A 15,857-nucleotide genomic window follows, 5' to 3' on the forward strand; every position below is an offset into this window, starting at 1 on the left:
TGTGCATCAAAACCACTAACACACTCATTCAGCTGCTCCCAAAACACTTGCCTCTCATGATCTTTCTTCTCATGCCCAGGTGCATATGCACCAATAATCATCCATCTCTCTCCATCCACTTTCAGTTTTACCCATATCAATCTAGAATTTACTTTCTTACACTCTATCACATACTCCCACAACTCCTGTTTCAGGAGTAGTGCTACTCCTCCCCTTGCTCTTGTCCTCTCACTAACCCCTGACTTTACTCCCAAGACATTCCCAAACCACTCTTCCCCTTTACCCTTGAGCTTCGTTTCACTCAGAGACAAAACATCCAGGTTCCTTTCCTCATAATACTACCTATCTCTCCTTTTTTCTCATCTTCGTTACATCCACACACATTTAGACACCCCAATCTGAGCCTTCGAGGAGGATGAGCACTCCCCGCATGACTCCTTCTTCTGTTTCCCCTTTTAGAAAGTTAAAATATAAGGAGGGGAGGGTTTCTGGCCCCCCGGTCCCGTCCCCTTTAGTCACCTTCTACGACACGTGAGGAATGTGTGGGAAGTATTCTTTCTCCCCTATCCCCAGGGATAGTATAAATATGAAATTACATCCAAACAGGTAACTACCAGAACCTCCACTTACTAAATCCACAGCAACTTCATGTAAATTGTATTCCTTCAGTATCATTCTAATATTTTAACCCCTTATCTCCTAAGTTAGGGTTCCTACAAACAAAAAAATCAGAAGTCTGTTCCATTCACTACTTTCACTTTGATAATGTAGATAGGTTTTTTGTAAACTTCTCTGCATAATGTGCTAAAAACAGCAGAAGCATCACGACCACTGCTACTAAATATGCTTTATTGTTTGCTTCTCTACAACAAAAACTGATTAATGATATTATGTTTTATATAATAAATCTTTTCTTGTAATATAATTAAAACTTTTTTCCATAACAGCAAACTTATAAAATTATATAAAATTACCAGATGCACTAATCAGGTGCAGTGTTATCAAAGTCAGAAGGGCACTGGCAATACTGCCCCTGCCTGTGACAAAAACTCTTCTGTCTCATCTTGGTCAACTTTCAATGCTGGAAGAGTTATTTTCCATAACATTACTGTACAAATGACATTGTTGACTGGATGTTTGACAATGAATGGGTGGTTCATGAGGAGAAAGTGGCATTCACTTGACCAGATTTGGTAGATTGTAATCCCCAGAGATCTCTCATGCTTCACAGTACAAGGAAAGCCTGGAGTAAAGAAGATAAAGCTGCATGGGCAGGCAGTAAACCAATTTAGTAATTATACAGAAACTTTGAAATTAAGAAAATCAATGGAAACAAATAGCATCAAAGCTACAGAAAAGTATTGGGTAGTTAATCCTATGGATTTTGAAGCAAACGAAAATTACCCAAATGAATTTTCAGAGACTTTCTACAAACACACAAACGCACACAAAAGGAGTGGTTATTATTCAAACAATAATCATTCACTTTACACAAAAGGAATGGTTATTTTTCAAACGATGATTATTCATCTTACCTTCTTCTCGTTTGATACGGTCCAAGGTGTTGAAAGCTGCTTCCTTTTCAGCTGAGTTTGCCAAAGAGAGAGCATATGCCACAATGGCCACCTCATAAGGATCAAAGAGTGACTTAAGTTCCCGCTCCAAGTACCTGCAGTGTAGAAAATGCATATGAAAGTAAAGATATACAAAAATACTGGGCCATTATTCATGCCATGGAAATTTAATACTTACAAAGTATGGGTAAACTGTTTGTTATATTAGGTCCTGCACCAGCTGAAAAATGTCATAAAAAGCCCAAACATCTGCACAAATCTATTCTCCTTGAAATTCAAGCAAAACAGCACACATTCTTCAACAATTTAATGACCTTTAGAGCAATGAAGATTTTCAACAGAGCAAACAGAATTCTGAAGATTATCTTTCTACTGGCATTTCTCACACTCTTGCTATGACATTTTCCACACTCTTGCTATGTTGCATAATAATAAAATGCACAGATTTTCAATGAACATTGAAGTCTCATCAAAGTTCACAAAATATGGGAAATTATACAGCATCAGAAGTCCTGATACTACCATCAATGTCATTTGCACAGTAGCAAACATATATTAGAACTGATTATAAATGAAATTCCAACCAGGAGATAGCTGTATATTTCATAGGGGTGCACAAAAGAAAACCAAAGGACCTCTGAAATATGTTTTCCACAAATGCAGAGGCTTGCCTACATTATGCTACTTTAATCACAGAATATTAAGTCAAATGTTAATACAAAAAGCTTGTAAAGGATAGACCAACCTGATGGCCTGTGTGCGAGCATTGTTTGCATGTGATCTGACATTCCCTTGCAGGGAATTGATAGTAAATTCCAGTGTGATAAGACACTGAGCAGTCAAGGTGATGTTCTTCGGGCCCCGCCAGTCATACTCTGGCTGTTGAAAAACCAAAGAATTAGATAACAGAAATGTTGCTAGAAATCTAAACAACTTTATGACATAAAAAAGTTGAAATGAAGAAATGGATGACTTTGCTGTACTGACCTTATCCCTCATACACTAGGGTTACTTAAAACAAAAATTTTCAATTCATGTAAACCTATTTCTTCCTACAGGGTAAGTCAGTGAGCTTCAACTCACAATTAGTTCATGACAATTGAAAAAAACATTTTTGGATTATCATTTGAATAGATCAAAATGTTCTTTTCCAAAATTTTTGGGCTTCCCCACCTATCTTACTGCACACAGTTTTCACTCCTTTAACTAAAATACAGTCCAGTTGCTGTGCCATCTAACTCTCTCTAATGTATATCCCAGTCATTTTCAGCTTTTTGACATCTCTTATTGCACCATATCTCTATTTTTTCTGACCCACTCTGTCTGCTTCCTGGTACCAAGCACAGATCCTTTTATTACAGACTTCACAGTACATTCTACAATACTGTTCTATACTTTGATTGTGGAAATACATTATCCAATTTATATCCCTATAATATTTGTTCAGTTACTGTACAGAGATTTGAATATCATTATTATCATTAATATTATCACTACTATTATGTGAAGCTTCTGGGGTAAACCATGGAAAGTTTTGTGGGGCCTGGATGTGGAAAGGGAGCTGTGGTTTCAGTGCATTACACATGGCAGCTAGAGACCGAGTGTGAACGAACATGGCCTTTGTTGTCTTTTCCTAGCGCTACCTCATGTGCGTGCAGGGGGGAGGGGGATGCCATTTCATGTGTGGCAGGGTGGCCACGGGAATGGATGAAGGCAGCAAGTGTGGATGTGTACATGTGCATATATGTATGTGTCTGTGTATGTATATGTATGTATATGTTGACATGTATAGGTACGTATATGTACGTGTGTGTGGGCATTTATGTGTATACATGTGTATGTGGGTGGGTTGACCATTCTTTCGTCTGTTTCCTTGCACTACTTCGTTAACACGGGAGACAGCAACTAAGTATAATAAAAAAAAAATTATCATTATTATCATACTTGATCGCTGTTTCCTGCAACGAGGTAGCGCAAGGAAAAAGATGAAGAATGGCCCAACAACCCACATACACATATAAATATACACCCATACACGCACATATACATACATATACATACACAGACATATACATATACATATATACACATTCCTGTCGCCACTCCACCACACATGAAGCAGCACACACACACACACACACACACACACACACACACACACACACACACACACACATACGCACACACCTCCAACGAGGTAGCTCCAGGAAAAGACAAAAAGGCCATATTCATTCACACTCAGTCTCTAGCTGTCATGTGCAATGCATCGAAACCACAGCTCCCTTTCCACATCAAGGACCCATAGACATTAATAGTTGTTTCCTGCATCAGTGAGGTAGTGCCAGGAAACTGATGAAGAATGGCCCATTCACTCATATACGCATAAATGCCCATACACAAACATATACATACACATACACAGACACATACATATAAATACATGCACATATTCATACTGGCTTGCCTTCATCCATTCCTGTCGCTACCCCGCCCCACAGGAAACAGCATTGCTATCCCCCACTTCAGCGAGGTAGCTCCAGGAAAACAGACAAAAGAGGTCACATTCATTCACACTCAATCTCTAGCCATCATGTGTAATGTACCGAAACCACAGCTCCTGATCCACATCCAGGTTCCACAGACCTTTCCATAGTTTACCCCAGACGTTTCACATGCCCTGGTTAAGTCCATTGACAGCACGTCAACCCTAGTACACCATATCATTCCAATTCACTCTAATCCTTGCATGCCTCTCACCCTCCTGTATGTTCAGACCCTGATTGCTCAAAATCTTTTTCAGCCCATCCTTCCATCTCCTATTTGGTCTCCTACTTCTCTTTGTTCCCTCCACCTCTGACACATATATCCTCTTTGTCAATCTTTCTTCACTCAATCTTTCCATATGTCCAAACCATTTCAACACACCCTCTTCTGCTCTCTCAACCACGCTCATTTTATTACCATACATGTCTCTTACCCTTTCATTACTTACTTAATCAAACCACCTCACATCACATATTGTCCTCAAACATTTAATTTCCAACACATCCATCCCCCTCCGTAAAATCTTATCTATAGCCCAAGCCTTGCTACCATGTAACATGTTGGAACTACTATTCCTTCAAACATAACCATTTTTGCTCTACGAGATAACAGTTTCATATGGGTGAGGACATGTGAAAAATAAGAGGAGTGGATATGGATAACTTGCAACATATACCAGAGGCTGGAACTGATGTAAAAAGGATAAGTGGTGTGAAAAAACAACTGAAAAGAGAAGTGGTTGAAAGTTGCTTAGAATTGTATATGCAGAACTCAACAAAGAAGACTAAATTAGTTAAGAAGAAACATGATAAAATTGTACATATGAAAAGGACAGGCAGACCACAAAAGTGATGACAAGGAACAGTAACAAAAATGATTAGGGTGAAGGATAGCTCAGATGAAAATGTAAGACTTGCGATGCAATGAAAGCATTTTATGTATGGAGATGGTGTAAGTGGATAACTGGTCTCACTTGACGAATCAACTTAGTATTTTTTATTTTTATTTATTATACTTTGTCGCTGTCTCCCGCGTTTGCGAGGTAGCGCAAGGAAACAGACGAAAGAAATGGCCCAACCCCCCCCATACACAATGTATATACATACGTCCACACACGCAAATATACATACCTACAAAGCTTTCCATGGTTTACCCCAGACGCTTCACATGCCCTGCTTCAATCCACTGACAGCACGTCAACCCCGGTATACCACATCGCTCCAATTCACTCTATTCCTTGCCCTCCTTTCACCCTCCTGCATGTTCAGGCCCCGATCACACAAAATCTTTTTCACTCCATCTTTCCACCTCCAATTTGGTCTCCCTCTTCTCCTTGTTCCCTCCACCTCCGACACATATATCCTCTTGGTCAATCTTTCCTCACTCATCCTCTCCATGTGCCCAAACCACTTCAAAACACCCTCTTCTGCTCTCTCAACCACGCTCTTTTTATTTCCACACATCTCTCTTACCCTTACGTTACTCACTCGATCAAATCACCTCACACCACACATTGTCCTCAAACATCTCATTTCCAGCACATCCATCCTCCTGCGCACAACTCTATCCATAGCCCACGCCTCGCAACCATACAACATTGTTGGAACCACTATTCCTTCAAACATACCCATTTTTGCTTTCCGAGATAATGTTCTCGACTTCCACACATTCTTCAAGGCCCCCAGGATTTTCGCCCCCTCCCCCACCCTATGATCCACTTCCGCTTCCATGGTTCCATCCGCTGCCAGATCCACTCCCAGATATCTAAAACACTTCACTTCCTCCAGTTTTTCTCCATTCAAACTCACCTCCCAATTGACTTGACCCTCAACCCTACTGTACCTAATAACCTTGCTCTTATTCACATTTACTCTTAACTTTCTTCTTCCACACACTTTTCCAAACTCAGTCACCAGCTTCTGCAGTTTCTCACATGAATCAGCCACCAGCGCTGTATCATCAACTTAGTGTGCACAATATAAAAGTATGAAGCACTTATAAAAGTGCAAAAGACCAAGCTTCACTTTATCACATTGATGATATGTTAAGAATGTGAATGAATGATCTTCGAAGCTGTTTGTATCTTTTTTTTAGTAACTGATATAAGATGAGCAAAGCATGTACAATCATGGCCATCTTGGATGAAAGCAAGATAGGATTAGAAAAAGAACAAGGAAATCAATCAGAGCTCCTCATGTGTTTAAAGACCTGAATTCTAAAGGTAGATAGGTTATAAAATGTGAGAAAGGAAGAAGAGAGATAATCGGCTTCACTGGTTAAGGGAAGGAGGAGGTATCATAATGGGCAATCATCATGTGGCTGGTCCCCACACAGAAAATATGGGAAGCAACAGCCAGAAATAACTTATGTATTGAAGCCTTGGCAGCAAGGACAGATGCACACAGCTCATAAAAGCAATAGCCAAAATAGTACCTGGAGGAAAATGAAAATCTAGCAACATCATGGGAGACAAAACAGGGATGGCTGGTCCACTTCAATATTACTCATATCAGTCCAGAGCTCAATTTCTTACACTCAAACATTCTTACAATTCCTGTTTCAGCAAAAGTGCTTCCCCTTCCTTAGCTCTCACCTTTACCCTCACATCACCCTTGGTTTTACCCTAAAGATGTCCCAACAAAACCATTCTACCAAATTACCCTTGAGCTTTGCTTCATTTGTAGCCAGAATATCCTGAATCCTTTCTCCAAAAATACTATTATTATACTTGATCGGCATTTCCTGCATTCGCCAGGTAACGCCAAGAAACAAAGGAAGAAAGATCCATCCACTCATATACACATACACATATGTACATAGACATATATGTACATATACAAACCAACATATCTTTTTAACATATTTCTAATTATACTTGATTAATGTTTTCTGCAACAGTGAGGTAGCACCTGAAAATAAATGAAGAGAGTCCCATCCACTCATACACACACATATATACTCACATGCACATGCATGTACAAATACATACATATACATATCAATATATACACATTTACATACACGTGTATGTAGCATTTATGGATCTGGAGAAGGCATATGATAGAGTTGATAGAGATGCTCTGTGGAAGGTATTAAGAATATATGGTGTGGGAGGCAAGTTGTCAGAAGCAGTGAAAAGTTTTTATCGAGGATGTAAGGCATGTGTACGTGTAGGAAGAGAGGAAAGTGATTGGTTCTCAGTGAATGTAGGTTTGCGACAGGGGTGTGTGATGTCTCCATGGTTGTTTAATTTGTTTATGGATGGGGTTGTTAGGGAGGTAAATGCAAGAGTCCTGGAAAGAGGGGCAAGTATGAAGTCTGTGGGGGATGAGAGAGCTTGGGAAGTGAGTCAGTTGTTGTTCGCTGATGATACAGCGCTGGTGGCTGATTCATGTGAGAAACTGCAGAAGCTGGTGACTGAGTTTGGTAAAGTGTGTGGAAGAAGAAAGTTAAGAGTAAATGTGAATAAGAGCAAGGTTATTAGGTACAGTAGGGTTGAGGGTCAAGTCAATTGGGAGGTGAGTTTGAATGGAGAAAAACTGGAGGAAGTGAAGTGTTTTAGATATCTGGGAGTGGATCTGTCAGCGGATGGAACCATGGAAGCGGAAGTGGATCATAGGGTGGGGGAGGGGGCGAAAATTTTGGGAGCCTTGAAGAATGTGTGGAAGTCGAGAACATTATCTCGGAAAGCAAAAATGGGTATGTTTGAAGGAATAGTGGTTCCAACAATGCTGTATGGTTGCGAGGCGTGGGCTATGGATAGAGTTGTGCGCAGGAGGATGGATGTGCTGGAAATGAGATGTTTGAGGACAATGTGTGGTGTGAGGTGGTTTGTTCGAGTAAGTAACGTTAGGGTAAGAGAGATGTGTGGAAATAAAAAGAGCGTGGTTGAGAGAGCAGAAGAGGGTGTTTTGAAATGGTTTGGGCACATGGAGAGAATGAGTGAGGAAAGATTGACCAAGAGGATATATGTGTCGGAGGTGGAGGGAACGAGGAGAAGAGGGAGACCAAATTGGAGGTGGAAAGATGGAGTGAAAAAGATTTTGTGTGATCGGGGCCTGAACATGCAGGAGGGTGAAAGGAGGGCAAGGAATAGAGTGAATTGGAGCGATGTGGTATACAGGGGTTGACGTGCTGTCAGTGGATTGAAGCAGGGCATGTGAAGCGTCTGGGGTAAACCATGGAAAGCTGTGTAGGTATGTATATTTGCGTGTGTGGACGTGTGTATGTACATGTGTATGGGGGGGTTGGGCCATTTCTTTCGTCTGTTTCCTTGCGCTACCTCGCAAACGCGGGAGACAGCGACAAAGTATAAAAAAAAAAAAAAAAAAAAAAAAAACATACACGTGCGTACACATATTTTTTTTTTTTTAAACTATTCGCCATTTCCCGCGTTAGCGAGGTAGCGTTAAGAACAGAGGACTGGGCCTTTCTTGGAATATCCTCACCTGGCCCCCTCTGTTCCTTCTTTTGGAAAAAAAAAAAAAAAACGAGAGGGGAGGATTTCCAGCCCCCCGCTCCCTCCCCTTTTAGTCGCCTTCTACGACACGCAGGGAATACGTGGGAAGTATTCTTAATCCCCTATCCCCAGGGATACACATATACACATGTAAATATTCTCACTTGCCTTCATCTATTCCCAATGCCAGCCCACCCCAAAGGAAACATCACTGCCCCCTTCATCAGTGAGGTAGTGCCAGAAAAACAGACAAAAAAAGCCAAATTTGTTCACACTCAGTCTCTAGCTGTCAGGTGTAATGCAGTGAAACCATAGCTCCCTATCTACATCAAGGCCCCACAGACCTTTCCATGGTTTACCCCAGACAATTCACATGCCCTAGTTCAGTCCACTGACAACATGTTGAACCCAGTATACCACATCATTCCAATTCACTCTATTCATTGCATGCCTCTCACCTTCCTGTATGTTTTTCACTACATCCTTCCACATCCGATTTGGTCTCTTGCTTCTCTCTGTTCCCTCCATCTCTGACACATATATCCTCTTTGTCAACTTTTCCTCACTCATTCTCTCCATATGTCCAAGCCATTTCAACACACCTTCTTCTGCTCTCTCTTTTTATTACCACACATCTCTTTTACCCTTTCATTACTTACTCAATCAAACAACCTCACGACACATACTGTTTTCAGACATTTCATTTCCAACATATCCACCCTCCTCCATGCAACCTTATCTACAGCCCATGCCTTGCACCTATATAACATTTTTATAATTCTATTCCTACAAATATAACCATTTTTGCTCTCCAAGATAACATTCTCTCTTTCCACATGTTCTTCATCATTCCCAGAACCTTCACCCCCTTCCCCACCTTATGAATAACTTCCACTTCCATGGTTCCATTCGTTGCTAACTATACTCCTAGATATCTGAAACACTTCACTTCCTTCAGTTTTTCTCCATTTAAACTCACATCCCAACAAACTTGTCCCTCAACCCTACTGAACCAAATAATCTTGCTCTTATTCACATTTACTCTCAACATTCTACTTTCACACACCTTACCAAACTCAGTCACCAACTTCTGCTGTTTCTCACCCAAATTAGCCACCAGCGCTATATCATCATCATACAACAATTGACACTTCACAAACCCTCTCATAAACAACAGATTGCATACTTGCCCCTCACTCCAAAACTCTTGCATTCACCTCCCTAACAACCCCATCCATAAACAAATTAAACAACCATAGAGACATCACGCACCCCTGCCGCAAACTGACATTCAGTGGGAACCGATCACTTTCCTCTCTTCCTACTCGTACATATGCCTTACATCCTCAATAAAAGCTTTTCACTGCTTCTAGCAAATTACCTCCTGCACCATATACTCTTAATACCTTCAATAGAGCATCTCTATCAACTCTTATCATATGCCTTCTCCAGATCCATAAATGCCACATACAAATCCATTTGTTTTTCAAAGTATTTCTCATATACATTCTTCAAAGCAAACACCTGATCCACACATCCTCTAACACTTCTGAAACCACACTGCTCTTCCCCAGTCTGATGCTCTGTACATGCCTTCACCCTCTCAATCAATACCCTCCCATATAATTTCCCAGGAATACTCAACAAACTTAAACCTCTGTAATTTGAACACTCACCTATATCCCCTTTGCCTATGTACAATGGCACTATGCATGCATTCTGGCAATCTTCAGGCACTTCAACATGAACCATACATACAATGAATATCCTTAATAACCAGACAACAACACAGTCACCCCCTTTTCTAATAAATTCCATGGCAATTCCATCCAAACCCTCTGCCTTGCTAGCTTTCATCTTCTGCAAAGCTTTCACTGCCTCACCTCTGTTCACCAAAACATTCTCCCTGACCCTCTCACTTCGCACACCACCTCAACAAAACACCCTACATGTGCCACTCTATCATCAAACACGTTGAACAAACCTTCAAAATACTCACTCCATCTCCTTCTCACTTCACCACTACTTGTTATTACCTCCCCATTAGCCCCTTCACCGATGTTCCTAATTGTTCTCTTGTCTAACGCACTTTATTTACCTCCTTCCAAAATATCTTCTTATCCTCCCTAAAAGAATATACAAAGAAAAAGCTGAAGGCATGTTTAAGACAAATAGAATAAAAGACGCTTGGAAGGGACTTAAAACCCTGTGCGGGCACAAGAAGAAACAGAGTATGCCTGAACCAGAAAATATCAACAAATATGTGAATGAAACGAATGCTTTTTTGCGAGATTTGAAAGACATGATTTCAGTGATGCGTGTAATGAGATAATGACAGAAATACAATCTAATAATGATGAGATAATTATAATTAGGCAAGAAGACGTGCAGAAGTCCCTGCAGAAAATATGAGCAGGTAAAGCTACAGGGCCTGACGGGATGCCTGCAAGGGTACTTAAACGCTGTATTAAACAACTGACACCTGCACTGATCACATTATTTCCGGACTCAATAGATCAGGGAGTGGTGCCTTATAAATGGAAAGAATCGGAAGTGAAACCTATTGCAAAAATTAACTGTCCGAAAGATCCCAAAGATTTTAGACCTGTAGTATTGACATCTAACATTATGAAATGTTTAGAAAGTATATTGAAAAACTACATCTGTGAAAGAACAAATAATTCAAAAGACCCTATGCAGTTTGCTTATTGCTAGAATAGGAGTGTACAGGATGCAACACTTACATTATTAAATGATGTTAACGAGCACTAAATCACAAATTAGAGCACTGTTCATCGATTTTAATTCAGCATTTAACACAATGCAACCTCATATTTTGCTTAATAAAATGTTACAAATGAGTGTAAATAGAAACATCTTAAAATGGATTTTTAGCTTTTTAACGCAGAGACCTCAATATACCAATGTAAATAATGTCAAGTCTAATGTGGTAGTTACCAACACAGGAGCCCCCCAAGGTTGTGTATTGTCCCCTGTTCTCTTTACCTTGTACACAGACGATTGTAGGAGTGGAACTATTGACTGTACCATCATAAAATATGCCGACGATACAGTTATCCTAGGAAAAGTTGTCAATGATAATTATGAACCCTATTTAACTCAAGTCAAAAAATTTGTTGACTGGAGTAAACAAAATTTTTTGGAGCTTAATGTTAAGAAAACTAAGGAGATGATATTCAATTTTGGAACTAAAAATAAACATGTACCCGACTTATTAACAATTGAGGAAGAACACGTTCAAAGAGTAAACCAGTACAAGTATTTGGGACTTATGATTGATGACCAGTTGAAAGGCAGTGTTAATACGGATATGGTGTCAAGGAAATGTAACCAAAGACTACACTTTGTACGTATATTGCGCAACCTAAATGTAGATAAAGTGATCATTAACTTATGTTACAAATCAATATTAGAATCAGTTCTAAATTTTTCAGTGACTGCCTGGTATGGGAAACTTACTTGTAAAGATAAAAATAAGTTGGGAAGAATTGTTAAAAAGGCAGGAAAATTAAGTGCGGCAACCACATCACTATATAAGCTTTATCAGCCAGGCATAATGAAAAAAGTAGATAGGATTATGAAAGATGTAACCCATCCACTATACAATTGTTACACATATTTAAAATCAGGAAGGAGGTTAGCTTTGCCCATGCAGCGTACTGATAGATACAGAAAGTCTTTTGTGCCTAAAAGCATCCTCCTTTTCCATCATTTGTCATCAAAATAGGAAAGTAAAATATTAAAGTGTTTCCTTTAATATCTTATTGCTTTATTGATTTTATTATTCTTTTAATGTAGAAACACTAGGGAGCTCTCAAAGCCAAGAAGAATTTCATTTTGTAATATATCTTGTATTACAATTTGACTAATAAAAACTTACTTACTTACTTACTTACTTACTTAAAACTTAGCCATTCTCTCTCACCCCAACTCTCATCTGCACTCTTTTTCACCTCATGCACCTTTCTCTTGACCTCCAGCCTCTTTCTTTTATATTTATATGGGAACATCGGTGAAGAGGGCTAACGCTTCATATGCCCTGGGTCAATTCATGGACAGCACGTTGACCAAGGTATACCACATCATTCCAATTCACTCTATTCCTTGCACACCTTTCACCTTCCAGTATGTTTAGGCCCAGATCGCTCAAAATCTTTTTCACTCCATCCTTCCACCTCCAATTTGGTCTCCCACTTCTCGTTCCCTCCACCTCAGACACATATATCCTCCTTGTCAATCCTTCTTCACTTATTCTCTCTATGTGACCAAACCATTTCAATACACCCTCTTTTGCTCTCTCAACCACGCTCTTTTTATTACCACACATCTCTCTTACCCTGTCATTGCTTACTCGATCAAACCACCTCACACCACATACTGCCTTCAAACATCTCATTTCCATCACATCCACCCTCCTCCGCACAACCCTATCTACAGCCAATGCCTCACAACCATATAACATTGTTGGAACCACTATTCCTTCAAACATACCAAATTTTGCTTTCCAAGATAATGTTCTCGACTTCCACACATTCCTCAACGCTCCTAGAACTTTCGCCCCCTCCCCCACCCTGTGATTCACTTCCGCTTCAATGGTTCCATCTGCTGCCAAATCCACTCCTAGATATCTAAAACACTTCACTTCCTCCAGTTTTTCTCCATTTAAACTTACCTCCCAATATACTTGTCCCTCAACCCTACTGAACCAATAACCTTGCTCTTATTCACATTTACTCTCAGCTTTCTTCTTTCACACGCTTTACCAAAATCAGTCATCAACTTCTGCAGTTTCTCACTCGAATCAGCCACCAGTGCTGTATCATCATCAAACAACAACTGACACTTCCCAAGCCCTCTCATAAACAACAGATTCCACTGAACACCCCAAATACACCAATTATTCCCTCAACTGCCACATTACTCACCTTTGCATTCAAATCACCCAACACTATAACCTGGTCTCGTGCATCAAAACGACAAACACACTCACTCAGCTGCTCTCAAAACACTTGCCTCTCATGATCTTTCTTCTCATGCCCAGGTGCATATGCATCAATAATCACCTATCTCTCTCCATCCACTTTCAGTTTTACCCATATCAATATACAGTTTACTTTCTTACACTCTATCACATACTCCCACAACTCCTGTTTCAGGAGTAAAGCAACTCCTTCCCTTGCTCTTGTCCTCTCACTAACCCCTGACTTTACTCCCAAGACATTCCCAAACCACTCTTCCCCTTTACCCTTAAGCTTTGTTTCACTCAGAGACAAGACATCCAGGTTCCTTTCCTCAAAATACTACCTATCTCTCCTTTTTTCTCATCTTGGTTACATCCACACACATTTAGACACCCCAATCTGAGCCTTTGAGAAGGATGAGCACTCCCTGTGTGACTCCTTCTTCTGTTTCCCCTTTTAGAAAGTTAAAATACAAGGAGGGGAGGGTTTCCAGCCCCCCCCGCTCCCGTCCCCTTTAGTCGCCTTCTTAATACCTTCCACAGAGCATCTCTATCAACTCTATCATATGCCTTCTCCAGATCCATAAATGCTACATACAAATCCATTTGCTTTTCTAAGTACTTCTTACATACATTCTTCAAAGCAAACACCTGATCCACACATCCTCTACCACTTCTGAAACCACACTGCTCTTCCCCAATCTGATGCTCTGTACATGCCTTCACCCTTTCAATCAATACCCTCCCATATAATTTACCAGGAATACTCAACAAACTTATACCTCTGTAATTTGAGCACTCACTCTTATCCCCTTTGCCTTTGTACAATGGCACTATGCAAGCATTCCCCCAATCCTCAGGCACCTCATCATGAATCATACACATAATAAATAACCTTACCAACCAGTCAATAATACAGTCACCCCTTTTTTAATAAATTCCACTGCAATGCCATCCAAACCCGCTGCCTTGCCGGCTTTCATCTTCCGCAAAGCTTTTACTACCTCTTCTCTGTTTACCAAATCATCCTCCCAAACCCTCTCACTTAGCACACCACTTCGACCAAAACACTCTATATCTGCCACTCTATCATCAAACACATTCAACAAACCTTCAAAATACTCACTCCATCTCCTTCTCACATCACCACTACTTGTTATCACCTCTCCATTAGCCCCCTTCACTGAAGTTCCCATTTGTTCCCTTGTCTTACGCACTTTATTTACCTCCTTCCAAAACATCTTTTTATTCTCCCTAAAATTTAATGATACTCTCTCACCCCAACTCTCATTTGCCCTCTTTTACACCTCTTGCACCTTTCTCTTGAACTCCTGACCTCCCACTCTTTTGCATTATTTCCCTGCAAAAATCGTCCAAATGCCTCTCTCTTCTCTTTCACTAATAATCTTACTTCTTCATCCCACCACTCACTACACTTTCTAATCTGACCACCTCCCATGCTTCTCATGCCACAAGCACCTTTTGCGCAAGCCATCACTGCTTCCCTAAATACATCCCATTCCTCCCCCACTCCCCTTACCTCCTTTGTTCTCACCTTTTTCCATTCTGTACTCAGTCTCTCCTGGTACTTCCTCACACAAGTCTCCGTCCCAAGCTCACTTACTCTCACCACTCTCTTCACCCCAACATTCTCTCTTGTTTTCTGAAAACCCCTACAAATCTTAGCCTTCGCTTCCACAAGATAATGATCAAACATCCCTCCAGTTGCACCTCTCAGCACATTAACAGCCAAAAGTGTCTCTTTCGCGCTGCCTATCAATTAACACATAATCCAAGAACGCTCTCTGGCCATCTCCCCTACTTACATACGTATACTTATGTATATCTGTCTTTTTAAACCAGGTGTGGTTTCAGAAGTGGTAGAGGATGTGTGGATCAGGTGTTTGCTTTGAAGAATGTATGTGAGAAATACTTAGAAAAGCAAATGGATTTGTATGTAGCATTTATGGATCTGGAGAAGGCATATGATAGAGTTGATAGAGATGCTCTGTGGAAGGTATTAAGAATATATGGTGTGGGAGGAAAGTTGTTAGAAGCAGTGAAAAGTTTTTATCGAGAATGTAAGGCATGTGTACATGTAGGAAGAGAGGAAAGTGATTGGTTCTCAGTGAATGTAGGTTTGCGGCAGGGGTGTGTGATGTCTCCATGGTTGTTTAATTTGTTTATGGATGGGGTTGTTAGGGAGGTAAATGCAAGAGTCTTGGAAAGAGGGGCAAGTATGAAGTCTGTTGGGGATGAGAGAGCTTGGGAAGTGAGTCAGTTGTTGTTCGCTGATGAT

General features: G+C 40.4%; 1 protein-coding gene across 1 annotated transcript in view; it reads right to left on the reverse strand.

The window, feature by feature from the left end:
* Window positions 1-15,857, reverse strand: part of LOC139751996 (CD109 antigen-like) — a 364,823-nt gene that overhangs the window by 78,218 nt on the left and 270,748 nt on the right. The window contains exons 24-25 of the mRNA XM_071667757.1: window positions 2,320-2,453; window positions 1,536-1,669 (exon numbers count right to left, since the gene is read on the reverse strand). Of these exons, the coding sequence (XP_071523858.1) occupies window positions 1,536-1,669; window positions 2,320-2,453 (268 nt within the window). The remainder of the gene's footprint in view (window positions 1-1,535; window positions 1,670-2,319; window positions 2,454-15,857) is intronic.

Source organism: Panulirus ornatus, chromosome 12 (genome assembly GCF_036320965.1).
Source record: "Panulirus ornatus isolate Po-2019 chromosome 12, ASM3632096v1, whole genome shotgun sequence".
Lineage (NCBI taxonomy): Eukaryota > Metazoa > Arthropoda > Malacostraca > Decapoda > Palinuridae > Panulirus > Panulirus ornatus.